At 41.4% G+C, this 22,836-nt stretch overlaps 1 protein-coding gene and 1 pseudogene across 2 annotated transcripts; both read left to right on the top strand.

Annotated features, from left to right (window-relative positions):
• The first annotated feature begins 6,784 nt into the window (after nt 1-6,784).
• On the top strand, nt 6,785-10,406 carry LOC117968845 (zona pellucida sperm-binding protein 3-like). Of its 2 annotated transcripts, XM_058991208.1 has the most exons (6): nt 6,785-7,189; nt 7,795-7,907; nt 8,135-8,238; nt 9,754-9,931; nt 10,053-10,167; nt 10,296-10,406. In XM_058991208.1, the coding sequence occupies exons 3-6, from the start codon at nt 8,232-8,234 to the stop codon at nt 10,389-10,391; spliced, it is 396 nt and encodes a 131-aa protein (XP_058847191.1). In that variant the 5' UTR covers nt 6,785-7,189; nt 7,795-7,907; nt 8,135-8,231; the 3' UTR covers nt 10,392-10,406. The 2 variants fall into 2 exon arrangements, with proteins under 2 accessions (XP_058847191.1, XP_058847190.1); XM_058991207.1 differs by lacking the exons at nt 9,754-9,931; nt 10,053-10,167; nt 10,296-10,406 and having other exon boundaries at nt 8,135-9,373.
• A 3,963-nt stretch (nt 10,407-14,369) lies between these two features.
• On the top strand, nt 14,370-20,268 carry LOC131698621 (zona pellucida sperm-binding protein 3-like; annotated as a pseudogene).
• Nucleotides 20,269-22,836: the final 2,568 nt, after the last annotated feature.

The following is a 22,836-nucleotide window of genomic DNA, read 5'->3' as shown; positions in this document are numbered from 1 at the left end:
GCACTAGCATTTGCTGTTTGACTTGCAACTTGATATGCTAGGTTATGTTACTTAATGCACGAACCTTGCAGAATTCCTTTCTTTGTTTTTCCAATTGATTTTGACATACGGATATAATTTTGACACATTACATCGTCTTTAACACCTGATTCATATTATTGCCGTACCACCTTTAGCATAGCAATCAACTTGTCTATGCCCCAGCCTACCACACTTATCTTTCCTTCTGTAAACTGCAACACCTCTCCACCACACAACTTTTAGGAATGCCTATCTTGTTTCTATGTTTTAACTTTCTGTAACATAACCTCTTGTCTTTTTGTACTTTGCCTTTTTCCTGTTAATTACAGGTTGTGGTATTTGAAGGCACTTTTTCGCCCTATGTCCTAACGTTCCACAGGTAAAACATTACCTTTGAGCCATACCCCTTCTCCTCACATCCACACATACACACGCAACCAGATCCGGGTCACTCAATCACATCTCACAAGGAATTCCAGTTACACAACAATGCCACAATCGGCAAAACACTAGACCTTACATGTCCGTCTACCAGGACTTAATTTACCCTCTGTCAAGTCTCAAGTCCTGGTCCAGGAAACACCCATGAATTTTTTAAATGCTTAGTCGAACTATAAACTCAACTGTTAGCGACTGGATCCACTAAATATTGGGGATGGTAATTAAACATACTCATCCTCCTTGGACAGTCAATAACAGACAAGTCAGCGCGACAATTGTTTATTATGTTAAATCTGTAATGGGGTCCTTTGGAAGGACTCAACGTGACAGCCCGTAACACTAATCTTATAAACTTTAATAGTGAGCGCAAAGAAAGTCAGTAAGTGTATTCAAAATACAATTCTGACATTCATATTCGAAACAACGTGTACACATGGACAAACAAACAGAGAAAAACAAACACAAAGGAACAAACTATTAGTTCATACAGACACGTAAACATTAAATAGACAGACAGACAAACAATGCGCATATTACATAACCAGGATCCTTGATGTTACTTTTAGTGTACCTTTGTTTCTGCTTTGTCACATTTCACAACACTTACTCAAACCTTCCGCAACCTGCTTCAGCCATCTACTGCGCATTCTGTTGTCAAGCATTCTCTCCTCATATGACCATATTCGCCGCACCCGCGGCATCTTCCTCTAAATCTTTTCACGTGTCTGTGTTGTAGTATTTGAGTCCCAATCCAGTTTCCAACTCTTCTATCATTTTCTCCATCTCTTTTACCTTTTTCTTTAATTCCGTTAGGTTGATCTTTAGTTTTTCTACTATCTCTCGTTTCGATATTTGTTTCGATTTCTTTTGACAATGTACTTGATATATTTTACATGACGAATACCAATCACTTTTCTGGGCCATTTGATTAACCACTTTCTACAACAGTAAACTAGGGTTTAAATTTCTTCTTTTTAACAGTCTGTCAGACTAGGCAAGCCTACAGTATTATTTATTTGTTTCACCCACTTCCTCCTTTTCTTTCTAGCAGCTCAGTGGTTTTGCAACAGGAAACAAAGTAGCAGCGCGTATAGCAGATCAAGTGAGACAGAAGGGGAGAAAGAGAGACAGAGAGAAAGAGAGAGAGACAAATGTCAGACAACCAATAATACTTGGTTATCTATTTCACATTAATCCTTAACCTATGTTTCAACCAATGATCGTTTTTAGCGAAAGACGGTTCAATAACCTTTTATAACCTAGGTGATTTCAGACAATACACAATACAGTCATTCATAACCCCTAAGGTCCTGGAAACAGGACTTCAATCCTGCCTAACGCGAATCTAACGATGAAACCAGGACACACCTAATATAAAAGCCGAATCCTTACCAGCGTAACCTGACGGGACACTAACACATTCGCACTAACATAACAATTACTTTTTAGTCACTTCTTTAGGCGACCTTGCCCACTTCATTAGGTGGCCAAACCGCTTCTTTAGGCGATTATCGCTTCTTTAGGCGATCATTTATCATTTCATTTGGCGTTAATTCCTAGGTCACTTCTTTAGGTGACAGCCTATATATTTATCATTTCATTTGGCGTTAATTCCTAGGTCACTTCTTTAGGTGACAGCCTATATATTTATCATTTCATTTGGCGTTAATTCCTAGGTCACTTCTTTAGGTGACAGCCTATATATTTATCATTTCATTTGGCGTTAATTCCTAGGTCACTTCTTTAGGTGACAGCCTATATTTTCCTGACTAATCTATATCAGTCAATTTCCAGTCTACTCACCGCAGTCAAACGCAGGCTCTTTCGGAGTCCCTTATCGACCTTAAGGGGGAATGTCCCGTTTTCACTCGGTAATTTCCCCTCTCATGTCGAGTTTGAGACCCTGCTCGCAGCGCCAAATTGTAATGGAAGTTTTCAAACACCCTTGAACCTAAGTTTGGTAAGGAGTCACCCTTCCTGGTTCTTTATCCCAGCCTGCGTGTTGACTCAATGAGGAGACGTTGTAGTTCAATCAAAAGCTTTTAATGAGTTTGCAAACTGGTGTGCTCAACAAAGCAACGTGGACTCTGTTAGCAATCAGCAAAGACACACACCGAGCTAATTTTAAATGCAGCTTATATAGTTTTCTGAAACATCATACAAGAAGGAAATTAAACAGTGTAACCATATAAGGATTAGTTTTAAGGCTTAAAGGAAGTAAAGGCCATTTAGGGCCGCAGTCACAAGAAAATTGATTCCATTTCTTAGAATCAGAAAAAAACAGTCATAAGACAAATGCACGCTAGACATGACAGCTAAAATTAGTTTACTGGTTGCTCCTTGTTACCCACAAAGGTTGTTTACTTTAGATTCTCATTGGTTCGTCTGAATAGAGAGGTTAATAATAAGTCTCTGATTGGTTGTTGCTACTCCTGCCGGTGGGGGCAGTTCAGGCAGACTTTCTAGAAGCTTCTCAACAGTTACATGTGGCGCTGTGCCAAAAGGAAACTTATGTCTGTCATACCTCTAAAAGTATATAAAATATAAAAGAGAAATAAACATACACAAACTACCCTTTCTATCTTATTTCAGTTCCCAGTATCCTAGAGATCCCAGGTAGGGCTAGTTCTTACCCTCATTGTTCCATCTATAAGCTCTTTGTACTGTTAATGCTGTGTCTAGCTTTATTGAGTTATTTAATGCTATTTAGGCAATACCTAATAAGAAAATAATCCACTACACAGGTCCGAGATACTGTTGTGGAGAAGTTTAAAGCCGGATTTGGATACAAAAAGATTTCCCAAGCTTTAAACATCCCAAGGAGCACTGTGCAAGCGATCATATTGAAATGGAAGGAGTATCAGACCACTGCAAATCTACCAAGACCTGGCCGTCCCTCTAAACTTTCAGCTCATACAAGGAGAAGACTGATCAGAGATGCAGCCAAGAGGCCCATGATCACTCTGGATGAACTGCAGAGATCTACAGCTGAGGTGGGAGACTCTGTCCATAGGACAACAATCAGTCGTATACTGCACAAATCTGGCCTTTATGGAAGAGTGGCAAGAAGAAAGCCATTTCTTAAAGATATCCATAAAAAGTGTTGTTTACAGTTTGCCACAAGCCACCTGGGAGACACACCAAACATGTGGAAAAAGGTGCTCTGGTCAGATGAAACCAAAATCGAACTTTTTGGCAACAATGCAAAACGTTATGTTTGGCGTAAAAGCAACACAGCTCATCACCCTGAACACACCATCCCCACTGTCAAACATGGTGGTGGCAGCATCATGGTTTGGGCCTGCTTTTCTTCAGCAGGGACAGGGAAGATGGTTAAAATTAATGGGAAGATGGATGGAGCCAAATACAGGACCATTCTGGAAGAAAACCTGATGGAGTCTGCAAAAGACCTGAGACTGGGACGGAGATTTGTCTTCCAACAAGACAATGATCCAAAACATAAAGCAAAATCTACAATGGAATGGTTCACAAATAAACATATCCAGGTGTTAGAATGGCCAAGTCAAAGTCCAGACCTGAATCCAATCGAGAATCTGTGGAAAGAACTGAAAACTGCTGTTCACAAATGCTCTCCATCCAACCTCACTGAGCTCGAGCTGTTTTGCAAGGAGGAATGGGCAAAAATTTCAGTCTCTCGATGTGCAAAACTGATAGAGACATACCCCAAGCGACTTACAGCTGTAATCGCAGCAAAAGGTGGTGTTACAAAGTATTAACTTAAGGGGGCTGAATAATTTTGCACGCCCAATTTTTCTGTTTTTTATTTGTTAAAAAAGTTTGAAATATCCAATAAATTTCGTTCCACTTCATGATTGTGTCCCACTTGTTGTTGATTCTTCACAAAAAATTACAGTTTCATATCTTTATGTTTGAAGCCTGAAATGTGGCAAAAGGTCGCAAAGTTAAAGGGGGCCGAATACTTTCGCAAGGCACTGTATATACACAGACGTGCTCAAATTTGTTGGTACCCCTCCACAAAAAACGAAGAATGCACAATTTTCTCTGAAATAACTTGAAACTGACAAAAGTAATTGGCATCCACCATTGTTTATTCCATATTTAATAGAAATCAGACTTTGCTTTTGATTTTTTATTCAACATAATATTGTAAATAAGAAAACAAATGAAAATAGCATGGACAAAAATGATGGGACCGCTAACCTAATATTTTGTTGCACAACCTTTAGTGGCAATCACTGCAATCAAACGTTTTCTGTAGCTCTCAATGAGACTTCTGCAGGTAGTTTGGCCCACTCTTCCTGAGCAAACTGCTCCAGCTGTCTCAGGTTTGATGGGTGCCTTCTCCAGACTGCTAGTTTCAGCTCTTTCCATAGATGTTCAATAGGATTCAGATCAGGACTCACAGAAGGCCACTTCAGAATACTCCAATGTTTTGTTCTTATCCATTCTTGGGTGCTTTTAGCTGTGTGTTTTGGGTCATCCTGTTGGAGGACCCATGACCTGCGACTGAGACAGAGCTTTCTGACACTGTACGTTTCGCTCCAGAATGCCTTGATAGTCTTGAGATTTCATTGTGCCCTGCACAGATTCAAGGCACCCTGTGCCAGGCGCAGCAAAGTAGCCCCAAAACATAACCGAGCCTCCTCCATGTTTCACTGTAGGTATGGTGTTCTTTTCTTTGAAAGCTTCATTTTTTCGTCTGTGAACATAGAGCTGATGTGACTTGCCAAAAAGCTCCAATTTTGACTCATCTGTCCAAAGGACATTCTCCCAGAAGGATTGTGGCTTGTCAATATGCATTTTAGCAAATTCCAGTCTGGCTTTTTTATGTTTTTCTTTCAAAAGTGGAGTCCTCCTGGGTCTTCTTCCATGGAGCCCACTTTCGCTCAAAAAGCAACGGATGGTGCGATCAGAAACTGACGTACCTTCACCTTGGAGTTCAGCTTGTATCTCTTTGGCAGTTATCCTTGGTTCTTTTTCTACCATTCGCACTATCCTTCTGTTCACACTGGGGTCGATTTTCCTCTTGCGGCGGCGCCCAGGGAGGTTGGCTACAGTTCCATGGACCTTAAACTTCTTAATAATATTTGCAACTGTTGTCACAGGAACATCAAGCTGCTTGGAGATGGTCTTGTAGCCTTTACCTTTACCATGCTTGTCTATTATTTTCTTTCTGATCTCCTCAGACAACTCTCTCCTTTGCTTTTCCTGGTCCATGTTCAGTGTGGTGCACACAATGATACCAAACAGCACAGTGACTACTTTTCTCCATTTAAATAGGCTGAATGACTGATTACAAGATTGGAGACATGTGTGATACTAATTAAAGAAACTAATTAGCTTGAAATATCACTATAATCCAATTATTTATTATCTTTTCTAAGGGGTACCAACAAATGTGTCCAGGCCATTTTAGAATATCTTTGTAGAATAAGCAATAATTCATCTCTTTTCACAGCTTCTTTGCTTTATTCTATGACATACCAAAGGCATGCAAGTATACATGATAAAATAGCTTTTAATTTCATCACTTTTCAGGAGGAATGAAGCATTATTTCAATGAGCTGTAAGGGTACCAACAAATTTGAGCACGTCTGTATATATATATATATATATATATATATATATATATATATATATATATATATATATACACACTGTATAGATAGATAGATAGATAGATAGATAGATAGATAGATAGATTAGCACAGAAAACACACCCAACAGATACAGACATAACACAAACAATGAGAACTAACACACTCAGTGCACAGTCCAGGCCACGCCCCCCTGATAACACAAGCAATGAGAACTAACACACTCAGTGCACAGTCCAGGGCCACGCCCCCTGATTGTTTTGCAAACTCCAATTTTCAATACATGTTTCATAGCTTACATGACAAAACCGAGTGTCACCAAGTAGATAATATAGAGTCCATGTAAAAAGGTTCTTAGAAGCACCTAAAAAGGTCTCCCCACAGCGGCAAAGCAAGGTTCTAACGAGAGCCTTTACTTCTAGAGTGTAGGCATTATTCAAAGAACGGTGAAGGATCCTGCTCGCTAGTGCGTATGGGCAAATGCTCTATGTTTCTGAATTACAGAATTGTAATTGTATTATCTTTTCCAAGTCATGTCATTCCAAGTCGTTTTCACAAAACCAATTTGCTGATTCAGTACCCGAATATGCCCTACATTCGTTTTCTTGATCTAATGTAACCGTAGTGAATGCGTGTCCGTGTATAATTGTTTAATTGCCCAGCCAGGTTTAACACGTTAATTAATTCCGGGGAGTATAAAGGTGCTGGCTACGCGCTTATCGGTATGCAGCTGCAGTGTTTGATGTTGAACTGAAGAGTTTACAATGGGGACGCGCAGTGGTCAGACAGCGCTTTTGCGCACTTTGATTTTACTTGTGCAGCTCCACGGCGGTTTCGGATGGAGCTGGTCGGATCAGCCGGTTTATAACCCAGTGCTGATTACCGCGCCGAGAGCGGTATTTCAGGCGAAGCCCACCCCACTCGCCGTGCAGAAAGCTGACCTGTCGCTGTTGGATTTGGTCACCCTGGACTGCAGGAAAGACGCCATGGTCGTGACGGTGAACCGGGTCTTGTTTGGGATCGGTTACCTGGTGAACAGCGCCGACTTGAGCGTGGGGTCCACGGGTTGCTCGGCCACCTCCTCCGACAGCGTCGCCAACACGGTTTTGATCAGCATCCAGCTCCAGGACTGCGGCAGCACTTTCCAGGTAACCCTGCGTGTCGATCACATTTGTTATTGTGGTAACCAGTAAAGTAAACTGTCTAGTGGGTAGCCCAGCTTTCTTTATTGCTTGCACTTCACTGTGAATGTCTCGCATACAGTTACGCACACATTTATTACATTAAAACCTGTCATTTGTGTTCATGCAGGTAAGTATATACAGCAGAACACCTCGGTCTGTGAATTTTCAAGTTTTGGTTCCAAATCTTATAGACGCTGGTATGTGAAAGTGTTGGACTGCTTTGTGCATTAATTGGGTATCTTGAACAACTTCTGAAGTCATGCATTTTAATGTTTTTGTGGCTTTCTCATTTTAAGCTAACTGCTTATGTGGCCTATTGTCAATTAACTTAAACAATCACTAATTTTACCTTGCTTTTGCAGCGAAATGCATGAAATGGGAGTTCAGTTTACTGACCAGTTGCAGTCTGTCATGCAAGTTGTTTCCTTGTCATATTCATGTGTATTGAACTGTTTGAACAAGCACTCAATTCCTTGTGTGCCTTAAGGCATTAAAGCACAAGACAACTTCACTTTTTTTTATTTTTTTATAATCAAGCATTGAAGGGTCACTTCAACTTCTGTCCCTAGGTATTCCCAGACTTCCAGAGCTACACAAACCATCTCTATTACAAGCCTGCCAGCGTTGGCATCATCACCAGGGTTAATATGGCTGATATTCTCCTCGAATGCCGATACCCGAGGTACTGTACCAAGCAAACGGGGACCTGAGGGGCCGTATCTGAACTTCACACTAAATCACTTTGCTGCTGGTCACTCGCTTGTATCAGGGTGCTCAAGTCTCTGCTGCTGTAGTAAGATTTGGGCAATTCTATTGAAGCCAACATTTCTTGTATTCCTGTGTTATCTCAAATAGGATGCCAGTGATGCATGATACCCCTTACAAGGATGTGGTTTTTATTTCTTTCAGAAGGTGGCATGTCAGCAGCAGCCCCATAAAACCAACCTAGGTGCCCTTCACGTCAACAGCCTCTACAGAGCAAATCCTGGACTTCTCCTTGCTGCTCATGAATGGTATGAAGGAATGGGCTGGGGACGGGGTTTAATCAGAACCTGGCGCTTGTCTTTGGTCTTAATGTTCAGTTTCCCTTGTATTGGATGCTGAAGTTTAATCTTCAAATGGTCTTTAACCTCCCCTCCCATAATTTTATAATTGAGGGATGCTGTGTGACTTCCAACCCTATAGGGCTCGCTGATATTTTCAGCTTTTATCGTATGTATTAATTTTATGGGCTGAATAAATGTGTTTCTTGTAATCTATCAAATGTTATACTTGAGCAGCAAGACAGCTTCCAATTCAAGTCACAGCACATGAATATAAATACACCTGTTGTAATTACTGTGAAATAGTATTTGTTTTATTGGAGGACATTTATCTTCAGAAGTGCCACGAAATGTATTGATACAACAAAACAAAATTGTTAACGTTTCACTTGTGTGGCGGATCTGCCCTTGAGAGAATCAAACTAGGTTTCTGTGTGTTTGTATATAGAGTTTTATACTATTGGAAATATACAGTTGCACATCACTGCTTGTATGACTGTGTTTACTAAAATAAACCGCCTATCCTTTTAAAATTAACTCTTTATGCAACTACCTCTTTTGTTTTTTCTTTACACAATGCCATAGGTGTGTGTGTTTTTTCTCCCCATGCAGTGCATATACTGCAGTATAGCACTCGTGTCTTTACTATAGTTTTAAAATAAAGTAACATGTGTAGGTGATATTGCAAGCTTGCCATTCTTGCAATTACATTTAATGTGTACAAAAAACTTCCCATTCTACAGTAGTGTTATTTTAAAAACAATATTTGTTGAAAGCCAGTCATGCTTTACCAGTGTACAAATGATTATCAAAATGAAACCATGATGTAAAGTTAAAAGCATCGGCAGATCCTGTTTTATGCGTCGGTTCAGTGCTGCTTCATTGGGTTATGGACGATATAAATTGTTGCAAAAAATATCATGACTTGCCCTTATCCCGGGGTGTCCAATCTCTGTCCTGGAGGGCCATTCTATTCCAGGTTTAACGTGTAAAATGATATAAGCTACGTCTGCGTGGAGATTTAAACTATTTAGAACAGAGCTGGAATGAAGTCCAGGACTGGAAGGGTCAACGTTGGACACCCCTGCCCTATCTTCATTTCATGTGTGTTCAGACATTGTATTGAATAGTCTGCCTTAACTGAAGACAAGTAAACTGTCACTTTTTTTTTTCCCAAAAGTACTTCATGACAGACATAGAGTAGGAGTGGATGAAGTTGGGCCTTCCACTACTGGTGGGGTGGATTATCTTAGTTTGGGGGGGGGTTTAAAACTTTTTATCTAGACCCTGGAGTAGTTTTTGTCTGTTAAACCTGCAGTGGAAGGGCCCTCCCCTGGCATGGAGGGTTCATTCAGCTGTTTATTGCCAGTGCATGATTCATCTGCCAGAAATTGAGTGGTCCTATATTAAGGATTTGCTAGTGCTTTCTTTCCTGTAGTAGAGGTTCTTGTATCGTGTGTTATGTCTCCTTGCTTCCTGTTCCAGATAACTGGAGTGGTCCCAGAGTCTCCAATGTCATCTACCTGGGTGACATCCTTCACGTTGAGTCTTCTGTTGCTGTCGACAACCACGTGCCGCTGCGGCTCTACGTTGACAGCTGCATTGCAACCCTGAGCGACAACAAGGACTCTGAGCCCAGATACGCCATCGTGGACAAGCTTGGGTGAGAACTGGAGTTCCTTCAAACACACAGGCTCGTGCTGCACTCTGCTTTTATTGAACCTGTTTCAATGCTGTGTGTTGGAGGTGTAACCTTCTCCTCATGCCTGTCTCCTGTCTCCCAGCTGCCTGATGGATAGCAAGTCTCCAGACTCCTCCTCTTCATTCACCAGACCTGCTCTGAACAAGCTGCGCTTTGACATCACTGCGTTCAAGTTCCAGGGGGATTCCAGGAGCATGGTAAGGCTTGGCTAGACCTGGGTCCTTTTTAATCAAATCTACAATGACCAGTGTTGCATTCTGGTGCATTGATTTGCTGTATGGTGTTTGACTACATTCCCATTATGACTGTTCCCCTCTTGTTTCAGATCTACATGACTTGCACACTGAGAGCAGTCAATGCTGACAAGCCAGCTGATGCAGCCAACAAGGCCTGCTCCTACCAGAAGCAAACCTACAGGTAAGCTCTTGCAGTGCAAGTGATCAGATCCTCTGCTGAACAGATTAGCCTTTAAATCCAGACCCTGTCCCCTTATTCCACCATGCTAGTTTGTGATTGGCTGTAGCAGACCCATCTACCTAAGCGAGCAATCCCAGCATCTCCAGTTTTGATAAGCACTTGTGGGATGAACTTTGCCATTGCAAACTGCAGTCCTGGAAGCTTACCTCTGGCACAGTTGCAGCTCTCCTCCAAGTACAAGTTCTGCCACCCTCCTTCCGACAGTCTCAGCCTGGAGTAAATTGATGTAATTTGTGGGCAACCCATATTTGGTGCTTCTAATGTTGTATGCAAGTCTTTGTTCACACTGATTTTGTGGTATGTGGGTATTTAAGGAGCTAGGTTATTCCGTGCCCTATGTTCTAATCCTGTATGAATCATTTCATACTCCTGCAAAGATTTTCATTTCAAGTTTGGCTATTTCAAGAAGAACTCCAGTCTGTCCTGACAAGGACAGTGTGTCAAAACAGAAACTTTGCTTGAGTAATAACTAAACTTTAAGCAGTCCCTGGCTCCTAATCAGATGGCAAAGCCATTTACTGATGCATCTAAAACAATACTGCACAGAAATACAGTAGAAAGTTTTCCAACCTTTCTGGTATTCACTGGGTTTGAACACAAGTCTTTCAATCATGCTACTGATAGCTGTGCTAAACCCCTTCCTGAATACCGTGCTACTCAAATGTATCTCATAGAAAATAAGACGGGGGTAATTTAGTTGTGATGTTGGCATTGTATGGTTACATGACATAACAGCGAAGCCAAAACTGCACCGATATTCCGGCGACGGACATTACAGCACTGACCATAACAGTTATACGACATCACCGTGCCGAACTACAATTCCCAGAAGACTGCAAAGTTCATAATAGCGTCACTTACCAGCAACTCTGACACGAGTCAGAGCGGGGTTCACCACGGGTTTTCTGATTGCAGAAGACTATAGTTTGTTTTTTGTTTGTTTTTTTCGCTGTTCCCATACAGCGCCATCATAATTAGACTGGTAAATACGATCAGTAAAACCTCCATGCAATAAAAGCGTGTTTCTACGAGCATTGTTTATGTAGTTGGACTAAATATCGTTTTTTTTTTTTTTTGTTCACTGGTTGCAGAATGAAACGCCTGAACTGCAGAGTGTCTATGTGGGTGAATAAAGAAGCTGTCTGCCAGCATGAACTGCCTTTCCTGTGTAACCAGCGCTGAATCACTTTGTAACTGACTGTTTGACCCATACTAAAAACACACACTGATGGTCTATCAGTTACATGTCCCAATTTTATTTGTCCTATTTATATTCTAAACACATGTTATAGATATGTATAAAGAATAGTCTTTAGCTTATATTTACATTTTATATCATTTAGAAAGGAAACACATTTTGTATCAACACATGTTTCATGTAAATGTATATTCATTGTAGGAAAGCTGTAGCTAACAAAATAGTTCTATACATTTTCAACATTCACAAACGGTTTGATATAAAAGTGTCCCAGGTCTCTATCAGCAGGAAAGTGAGTGTCCTACTGGGGAAAGGGCCCTGGTGCTTGCCTCACTTCCCTGCTATTGGGTGTATTTCCTGTTAAACCTTGTCTATGTACCCAAGCAACCTGGCTTGTGTCTGAAACATCACAGTTCTCTGAACTTTTCTTTTTGTTGGTTAGATTGTTGATATATTTTCTGTTTCAGTCGTCACGTCCTGTCGACTTTTTAAAGAAGATTAAAGAGCTCTAGAACATGTCTTCTCTCCAAGCAGAGCCCTGCAACACCCTGCCCCCAGTGGATGTAAGAAATATCACAGTTATACTACAGAGGGGTGCTTTCAAGTTTTGAGTAAAATAGTATACAAAGTGATTCTAAACAACAACAATACATAACTGACAGAGTGCAATCAGGGTGCAGCACTGTTGAGTGGGCTTGATCCACAGCAATGCTTCAGTAAACTACAGCATTCATCCTGCCTTCCAGAGTAATCAAGGGACCCGGGATATACCTGGGCAAATCCAATCAGGCAGACAGGCAATCTTGTTTTTTTTTTGATTACTCAAATTGCTAAGCTGGTCACAATGTTCAGCTAGTATGCTAATCAGTATTAGCATACAACTGTTGCTACCTTCAACAGAGAATTGCCAAGGTATGAAAATGTGACCGCTGATCTGCACCCATCAAGTTTTACTACCTTCAATACAAAACATTATCAAAGTATGATATACAGTATTTTAACTATCTATCAATTGTTAGACCCACAACAATTACCACAATACTGTATTACATTTTCACAACACACAGGATTCAGTCTACATGGGAACTATATTGATTTATTATTATTATTTGTATTATTAATACATCTATTTGTGTTAGTTCCGTATGAGTTCCGATACCATTTATCATGTTGATGATATTAGTTTGAAAATAAGTCATGTTAATTACATTACATTATTTTAGTTCTGCTATATCTTGTAACAATTGTAAGTCGCCCTGGATAAGGGCGTCTGCTAAGAAAATAAATAATGGTGGTACACATACCAAAACTTGGCCAGTGGAATGTCAGAAAGTGGCACATTGTCAGATTTTGGTACAGATGCAATAAAGATCTGATGGGTGTTTTCTTATTGTCAAACATTAATTATGCATTATTTTTTGCAAACTTAAACTGGAAACAGACAACGAATTTCTCTAAAGACAATAAAATAAATTCACTACGAACAAGACAAAATGAAAAGTCCACCGCAAAGTTCCAGAAGTAAAAAATGAACAAGACCCAATGTCTTTCACATGATAAATAATTGCATACTGTTTTCTTAATGGCGGAACATATGATAAAATAAATTTTAAAAGATTTAAAAGAGCGAAAAAAGCATAACCTACCAGATTTGAATCAGCGCTTTTGGCAGAAGTTTAGGCATGCGTTAGTCCCTCCGGGTATACTTTTTGTAAATACCCCAACAACTTAATGTTTTGATATTAAAACAGTAACATAACAATACTTAAAAGCAGCAATGCACGCGTGGAAAGGAACGTAGAACTATTTTGTATCAGTTTTGCTTGGCAAGTTATAGAACGGCGTCTTGTGTAATACAAGGGCGGTAATAAAAAGCAGGCTATAGTGCCTCATAATGGGAAGCGCTTAATGCGTCCGGATTATATAATAACATGTAGTCCGAGGGATGCTTTTCTATTGTGTTGTATTTATTTTTCTGAAACATTAATAATAATAATAATAATAATAATAATAATAAAATACCATAATTATAAATGAATGACAGATTTCAGTCACCGATCAGTTTACACTGATCCAATTGTTTAGTTACGGATGCAGTTATATTATTCATTTAAATAAAGTAATTGATGAGAAGAAAACTCCATTATAACAACTACAGTTGTTCACACAGAAGTTGCTTATACCGTTGGAGTAGAAATCGAATTCTAGCTGGGTAAAATGCATTGCATATGTACAGTACTGTAGAAAGCACAGTATCTTATATGAAGAAAGGGATGCGCTGTTGCAAGGGGGACAGTTTGCACGCGCTTAGAACAACAGATGTACAGGATAATAATCTGTTGAACACAGCACTCGAATTTGCATCTTCACTAAATCTAAAATACCTGATAACTCACGCCTCAGTCTTACTGCAGACTGTACCGAGCCCTGTCTGCTCCCATCCTGCTCGCTACTGCGTATGCGCAAATGCTCTACGTTTCGGGGGGGGGGGGGGGGGGGAATAAATCCATGTAGGCTACCCAGTTGATTTGATCACAATTGTAATTGGATTATCTTTTCCAAGTCATGTAAACACAGGTCAGTTTTCCGAATAGGCTCTACATTTGTTTTCTGAAAACTTGATCTCATGTAACCGAATGCTTGTCCGTGTATAATTGTTTAATTACCCAGCCAGGTTTAACACGTTAATTAATTCCGGGGAGTATAAAGGTGCTGGCTACGCGTTTATCGGTATGCAGCTGCAGTGTTTGATTCTGAGCTGAAGCGTTTACAATGGGGACGCGCAGTGTTCAGACAGCGCTTTCGCTCGCTTTGATTTTACTTGTGCAGCTCCACGGCGGTTTCGGATGGAGCTGGTCGGATCAGCTGGTTTATAACCCAGTGCTGTTTACCGCGCCGAGAGCGGTATTTCAGGCGAAGCCCACCCCTCTCTCCGTGCAGAGAGCTGACCTGTCGCTGTTAAATTCGGTCACCCTGGACTGCAGGAAAGACGCCATGGTCGTGACGGTGAACCGGGACTTGTTTGGGATCGGCTACCTGGTGAACAGCGCCGACTTGAGCGTCGGGTCCGCGGGCTGCTCGGCAACCTCCTCCGACAGCGTCGCCAACACGGTTTTGTTCAGCATCCAGCTCCAGGACTGCGGCAGCACTTTCCAGGTAACCCTGCGTGTCGATCGCATTTGTAACTGCGGTAGCCAATAACGTAAACTGTCTCGCCCAGCTTTCCCTATTGCTTGCATTTGTGTGAAGTTCTCCCATACAGTAGTGCGCACATTTACAACACTTAGGTTTATATTGGCTGTATGTACCAGTCTGCATGATGACAGTCTGTGAGAATTTACGTTTTCGCTCAGTAATAGGTCGTATAAAGTCCGTGTGAAAATGTTGGCCCAGTTTGTGCTATAATTAAGCATCTTAAACAACTTCTCAAGTTTCATGCTTGTTAACATCTGTGGTCATGTTTTCTTGTTGTTTTTTAAATGAATTGCATGCGTGGCCTATTCAACTAAATTAAACTACTATTTTGCCTCTTAGTAATTTCCTGAAACTTTCTAGTTAAAGTGGTTTGATTTCATATGCACAACCGAAGCAATGGGGGGTTCATACATGTGCACACTACTGTAGAGCTACAGGTTCAGTACTATCCTGAATCTGGAGAGTATGTTTAACCCTTTTAAGGCACATGCATGCCACAAATATAAATGATGCTTACTTTCTCTTTGCAAAACTTTAAAACATGTGTTCTGAAATTTTAGAGCTGGTGATCCAAATGGTCAGATTCCTCCTTGATACTAGAGTTGCACTTAAATGTAACAAGGAACTGTTTGAACTGCCCCATTCCTTGTGTACCGTAAAGGGATTAAAGCACAAGACAACTTCACTATTTATTTTATTTAAAAAAATTAAAGGGGTTCCTTCAACTTTCCTTAGGTATTCCCAGACTTCCTGAGCTACACAAACCATCTCTATTACAAGCCTGCCAGCGTTGGCATCATCACCAGGGTTAATATGGCTGATATTCTCCTCGAATGCCGATACCCGAGGTACTGTACCAAGCAAACGGGGGACCTGAGGGGCCATATCTGTAAACTTCACACTAAATCACTTTGCTGCTGGTCACTCGCTTGTACCAGGGTTCAAGTCTCTGCTGCTGTAGTATAAGATTTGGGCAATTCTATTGAAGCCAACATTTCTTGTATTCCTGTGTTATCTTAAATAGGATGCCAGTGATGCATGATATCCCTTACAAGGATGTGGTTTTTATTTCTTTCAGAAGGTGGAATGTCAGCAGCAGCCCCATAAAACCAACCTGGGTGCCCTTCACTTCAACAGCCTCTACAGAGCAAATCCTGGACTTCTCCTTGCTGCTCATGAATGGTATGAAGGAATGGACTGGGGTTGGGGTTTAATCAGAACCTGGCGCTTGTCTTTGAACATTAAGACCAGTTTCCCTTGTATTGGATGCTGAAGTTTAATCTTCAAATGGTCTTTAACCTCTCCTCCCAGAATTTATAATTGCGGGATGCTGTGTGACTTCCAACCCTATAGGGCTGGATGATTAATATTTTCAGCTATTGATTACACTGTAACATTTTTTTTTTTGGTTCCTGGGTAGTAAGGGTTATTTCCTAATTGCTTATGCCTCAAGTATAGAAAATGGCTATTCCCCACAAACTTTGCTTTTGTGACCAGGACAGTGATATTTTGAAATTTACCTATTTTCCAGAACATTCCAGATACTCAGTGCTGAGTAAACTTGGAGTAACTTCTAGAACTTTCCAGTAATATAAATAGTAGTATAAATACAGGGGCCTTAAGCCCACCAGTTTAGTTCCAGCTGCCTAAGTGGATACATATCTGCATTTTTCTTCTACTAACAAAATTAGTAATGTTGCCTGGAAGCATTAGTTTTCTTCACTTGTGTGGTGGATCTGCCATTGAGTGAGTCAAACTAGGTTTTTGTGTGTTGTATAGAGTTGCACATCACTGCTTGTATAACTGTTTACTAAAATAAACCGCCTATCCTTTTTAGAAGTTAACTCTATGCAACTACCATTATTTTACACAACGCCATGGGAACATATCCCTTCCCCATGCAGTGCATATACTGCAGTATAGTACTTGTCTCACTGGTTTTAAACATGTTGAGGTGATATTGCTAGTTTGCCATATTTTCTTCTTGCAATGTGTGTACAAAAAACTTCCCTTTCTACATTAATGTTAGTGATATTTTACAAACAATATTTGTGCTGAAAGCCAGTTATGCTTTACCAGTGTACAAATGATTATCAAAATGAAACCATGATGTGAAGTTAAGCCTCAGCAGGGCCTGTTACGTGTCAGTTCGGTGCTGCTTCATTGGGTTATGGGCGATATAAATTGTTGCAAAAAATATCATGACTTGCCCTTATCCCGGGGTGTCCAATCTCTGTCCTGGAGGGCCATTCTATTCCAGGTTTAACGTGTAAAATGATATAAGCTACGTCTGCGTGGAGATTTAAACTATTTAGAACAGAGCTGGAATGAAGACCAGGACTGGAAGGGTCAACGTTGGACACCCCTGCCCTATCTTCATTTCATGTGTGTTCAGACATTGTATTGAATAGTCTGCCTTAACTGAAGACAAGTAAACTGTCACTTTTTTACCCAAAAGTACTTCATGACAGACATGGAGTAGGAGTGGATGAAGTTGGGCCTTCCACTACTGGTGGGGTGGATTATCTTAGTTTGGGGGTGGGGGTTTAAAACTTTATCTAGACCCTGGAGTAGTTTTTGTCTGTTTCATTCAGCTGTTTATTGCCAGTGCATGATTCATCTGCCAGAAATTGAGTGGTCCTATATTAAGGATTTGCTAGTGCTTTCTTTCCTGTAGTAGAGGTTCTTGTATCGTGTGTTATGTCTCCTTGCTTCCTGTTCCAGATAACTGGAGTGGTCCCAGAGTCTCCAATGTCATCTACCTGGGTGACATCCTTCACATTGAGGCTTCTGTTGCTGTCGACAACCACGTGCCGCTGCGGCTCTACGTTGACAGCTGCATTGCGACCCTGAGCGACAACAAGGACTCTGAGCCCAGATACGTCATCGTGGACAAGCTTGGGTGAGAACTGGAGTTCCTTCAAACACACAGGCTCGTGCTGCACTCTGCTTTTATTGAACCTGTTTCAATGCTGTGTGTTGGAGGTGTAACCTTCTCCTCATGCCTGTCTCCCAGCTGCCTGATGGATAGCAAGTCTCCAGACTCCTCCTCTTCATTCACCAGACCTGCTCTGAACAAGCTGCGCTTTGACATCACTGCGTTCAAGTTCCAGGGGGATTCCAGGAGCATGGTAAGGCTTGGCTAGACCTGGGTCCTTTTTAATCAAATCTACAATGACCAGTGTTTCCTTCTGGTGCATTGATTTGCTGTATGGTGTTTGACTACATTCCCATTATGACTGTTCCCCTCTTGTTTCAGATCTACATGACTTGCACACTGAGAGCAGTCAATGCTGACAAACCAGCTGATGCAGTCAACAAGGCCTGCTCCTACCAGAAGCAAACCTACAGGTAAGCTCTTGCAGTGCAAGTGATCAGATCCTCTGCTGAACAGATTAGCCTTTAAATCCAGACCCTGTCCCCTTATTCCACCATGCTAGTTTGTGATTGGCTGTAGCAGACCCATCTACCTAAGCGAGGAATCCCAGCATCTCCAGTTTTGATAAGCACATGTGGGATGAACTTTGCCATTGCAAACTGCAGTCCTGGAAGCTTACCTCTGGCACAGTTGCAGCTCTCCTCCAAGTACAAGTTCTGCCACCCTCCTTCCGACAGTCTCAGCCTGGAGTAAATTGATGTAATTTGTGGGCAACCCATATTTGGTGCTTCTAATGTTGTATGCAAGTCTTTGTTCACACTGATTTTGTGGTATGTGGGTATTTAAGGAGCTAGGTTATTCCGTGCCCTATGTTCTAATCCTGTATGACTCATTTCATACTCCTGCAAAGATTTTCATTTCAAGTTTGGCTATTCAATATCCTCTTGTAGAAATATTGGATCCTCCCTGTGTGTGCACTGGTTGAAATGTATGATCCTTGAGTGTTGGGACAGTGGAGGTTCTGCAGATCTGTAGCTCTGCACAGTCCTTTGTATACTAGCTGGCTCTCTTACCTATCCTCCTGCTGCGCATTCCTTTTCTCGAGGTGGGTCTCTGAGGACGGCTCCTCTGCAGCGTGTGGGTGCTGTGATGCTGGCTCCTGCTCCGTGACACCCCGGTTCCTCGCAGACCCTCCTCCTCCCAAGCAGGTGGGCCGCTTGGGGATTCCTGCTGGGATCAACCAGCCTGACTGGCGTGGAAAGTGGCTGCACAAGAGAGCAGCTTCTCTTGATCCAGGTACTGTCTGAACACCCAGCCTGAGCGAGGCCTCTTCATAGGACTGGAACTCTAACCAAGCTGCACAAATACTGTCACTTGGGAATTCCAATTTAATTTAGTCTTAACCCTTTACTGCCCAGTGTCCAATATTTGACTTTGAGAAAGTATGGGAACATACCCAGGGCAGTAAAGGGTTAAGAGTTCTAACCACTGCTTCAAATTCAACTGGTTGCCATTAACATTGACTGACCTTTGCAGTAGGCCAATTGGTCTGATTGCAGCTTGACCATTTGTGTGAGTTTACACACATGAAGGGATCGCATACCAGGAAGCAGCTACAACGTGTTAGTCTTTCACATCTGCATGTGCTGAACTGGAAATGAGATGCGTTCTGTTAAATGGAAGAAAATGGGCACTAGTGGCTTGGCTAGGGCTAAAGCATTTCTAACCTAATTTTGTCCTCCTTTTACAGTGGAGAGTTTGACCATGTGCTCCCCTTCAATGGAGTTGCATTGTGGAGTAGCTCAATTACCAGTGCATTACTTGGCTTCAGCAATGAACCTAACCTTGCCCTCCTGTCTCTCCCTCTGTGTAGCTGGCCAGGACCCCCAAGTGCATGTAAAGGAGATCACCATTGGCCCCCTGACCGTGGTTCATGTAGTTGGAGACCATGCTGTCGTGCTCAGTAAGGAGTCCCTGTACCACCCCCTGCAGTTTGTGGAAGAAGTGCAGGGTAAGTGCAGCTCTCAATGCTACTGAGTTCTGAACCAGCTTGCTGTCAATGGAGGGTTAGCCTGCTTTATCTGTATTTTACCTTGAGTTAAGTTGTACATCTTTCAAATGAAAGACTTAGTTTTGGTGCTTGTAGTTTGCATTGTCATCTACTGTTCCATTACTCCTGTAAGTAGTGTATACAGTAAGCTATAGCTGGTTCAGCATCAGGCCAGAATGTTGCCCAGTCCCAATGTAAACCCCCATATGTTTCTGTACATGAGTGAGTAGATGGTGATGCTCTCTGCAGAGTTGCTACTCCTGAGTCTTCAATGGGTGTAGCTTCCCTCCTGCACTGTCCTGTTAACCCCTCTGTCTCTCCTGTCTCAGACTCTGGCTCCTCTGTCCCTGTGCTGGCAGTCTCTGCTGTGGCTCTGTCTTGCGCTATCCTGTTGGCTGTGTTCCTGAAGAGGCGCTCCCAGTCTAGTGACAAACTGCTCGCCGTGTCTTCCTAATGTGTACATCTTGGGGTTTTGAATAATAAAAGCCTTGTCAAAGCTATTGTTGCTCGGTCATGTGTTTTTATAGGAGCTGCGTGTTGCATAATACATGCTTGGTGGAGATAAGTCCTTTCATCTAAATCTGCACAAGGTGACATCTCTTCTATAACGCATGCAATGTATCTAGTATTGTGGAACTATACACTCGGTGCTATACTGTTGCCCTATATGACTTCAATCTTTGGTTCTCAAGACCAGTAGAGGGTGTAACTGAACATTAAACTGAACAGACTAGAAGTGCTGTAAATACACTAGACTCCTTATTTGTAGTTCATGAAACCAGCAATTAGTATTACATTATAAAGGTTAGTTAAGTTCCTTTAACTGCCCTGCCTTCTTAAATAACACTAAGTGGTTGCCGTGGCTTCCTCCACTGTTCAGGCAGTCCTACTTGATCAAAGGCACATGTGATCCAGTAAAGTAAGATAAATCCAGTACTGCAGTAGACCAAAGTGTTGTGGCTAACTCCAGCTGTCTGCTTTTAAAATGGAGCATGTCCTGAGGGTTAGTCACAAAATATGAAATCCCAATTGTGGCTTTCACCATTTGTTTACCTATCCTTGCAACAATTCAGTGATGTCTGTTTCAATGTAAGTTTTGGGGGGGGGGGGGGGGGGGGGTTGGGGTTGGGTTCTCCCTGCTGCCCCCCCCCCCCCCCCCCCCCCCCAAAGAAAAACTCCAGTCTGTCCTGACAAGGACAGTGTGTCAAAACAGAAACTTGTCTCATTTGCTCAAGTAATAACTAAACTTTAAGCAGTCCCTGGCTCCTAATCGGATGGCAAAGCCATTTACTGATATGTCTAAAACAATACTGCACAGAAATACAGTAAAGTTTTCCAACCTTTCTGGTATTCACTGGGTTTGAACACAAGTCTTTCAATCATGCTACTGATAGCTGTGCTAAACCCCTTCCTGAATACCGTGCTACTCAAATGTATCTCATAGAAAATAAGACAGGGGTAATTAGCTGTGATGTTGGCATTGTATGGTTACATGACATAACAGCGGAGCCAAAACTGCACCGATATTCCGGCGACGGACATTACAGCACTGACCATAACAGTTATACGACATCACCGTGCCGAACTACAATTCCCAGAAGACTGCAAAGTTCATAATAGCGTCGCTTACCAGCAACTCTGACACGAGTCAGAGCGGGGTTCACCACGGGTTTTCTGATTGCAGTAGACTATAGTTTGTTTGTTTGTTTTCGCTGTTCCCATACAGCGCCATCATAATTAGACTGGTAAATACGATCAGTAAAACCTCCATGCAATAAAAGCGTGTTTCTACGAGCATTGTTTATGTAGTTGGACTAAATATCGTTGTTTTTTTTTTTTGTTTGTTTTGTTTTGTTCACTGGTTGCAGAATGATGTTCAGCACCTGTCTTGATTGTAGTGATAGTTAATCTATATCACTATAATATATTTGTATATGATTACCGGGATTGGGGACCAACACAAGGACATGATGTGTTTGGAATTTTTTTTTAAATGTATATTTTGTTTTTATTTTTTAAATAAAGAGTTTAACTTTATATTGTTGTCCTTGCTTCTCTGCCCTAGTGGGTTCAGTAGGGATACAACGTTTTATTTCTAGCATGGCGCTTTTATCCAGAGTGAGTTCGCTTTTGTTGTTTGAAATGAATGTTGTAATCAGATAGGCCCTAATTCCCCTTTATGTACTTGCTTGGCACGTAGTTTTTATTATTTCTAGTACTACTGCTAATCAGGGTATGTACACTATGTCTAATAAAAGGGCCTTTCAAAACACCCTTACAAATACATCAGAGATATTTACATCCGCTTTTTGAATTATCAAAGGCTTGATTCAATTCTTCCAGTGACAGCGTAAGACTGGCAGCTCTTCCCCATTCCCCGAACAGAAGCTTGTATTATTATTATTATTATTATTATGCATTCATATCTTTATTTGAATGAGTCTTCCACCCTGAAGGGCTCAGCGTATATTGCAATTTGCCAATATCCACAGTTGTTTGTCAAAGGTATCCCAATGTATACTTGTGTTACACACATTCAATGGTGATTTCTTGTTTCTTTGATAATATAGTTATTCAGGGATACAAGAACACAACACAAACAAAGCAGGGCGGAACTGTAACAAGCTGAACTGACAGTTGTTTGTTTTGGAACTTTTTTTTCTTTTCTATTAGAAATCAGAAGACTATGTACCATCTATAGTTACCATAAATAAATAGGGGTGTCTGTAGGAATGTACTATATACATATATTCAACATTCATTTTAGGGTGTTACAATTCCATAGATGAGGGTTTTTTAAACTTTGGACGACCACTGTATACGCGCACACACACACTATTCTCTAGCAGCTTACAGGATTACATTTTTAGGTGCCCTGCCAAACGGGCAAACGAACGTTTCTACATATTGGGGTGGCGGCGGACAAAAGAAACACACCAAAGGCAGTTTTGGGGCCAAAATAGCGGAATAACGACCACTGTTTATTTCTTCCTTGAGAAATGGACGCTCCGAGAAATGGGATGTGGGGCTGCTAGTAAACAAAGAGAAAACACACACATCCAAAGTAA

Source organism: Acipenser ruthenus, chromosome 18 (genome assembly GCF_902713425.1).
Source record: "Acipenser ruthenus chromosome 18, fAciRut3.2 maternal haplotype, whole genome shotgun sequence".
In the NCBI taxonomy this organism is placed as follows: domain Eukaryota; kingdom Metazoa; phylum Chordata; class Actinopteri; order Acipenseriformes; family Acipenseridae; genus Acipenser; species Acipenser ruthenus.
Note: the sequence above shows the minus strand (reverse complement) of the source record. Positions and strands in the feature narration are given on the sequence as shown.

What these genes read in the sequence shown, in the direction of transcription:
- LOC117968845 (XM_058991207.1), top strand. Translation starts at nt 6,806, where the DNA reads ATGGGGACGCGCAGTGGTCAGACAGCGCTTTTGCGCACTTTGATTTTA. An exon ending in ACTGCGGCAGCACTTTCCAG is followed by an intron (nt 7,190 to 7,794) that starts GTAACCCTGCGT and finishes TTCTGTCCCTAG; the next exon opens with GTATTCCCAGACTTCCAGAG. An exon ending in CTCGAATGCCGATACCCGAG is followed by an intron (nt 7,908 to 8,134) that starts GTACTGTACCAA and finishes TATTTCTTTCAG; the next exon opens with AAGGTGGCATGTCAGCAGCA.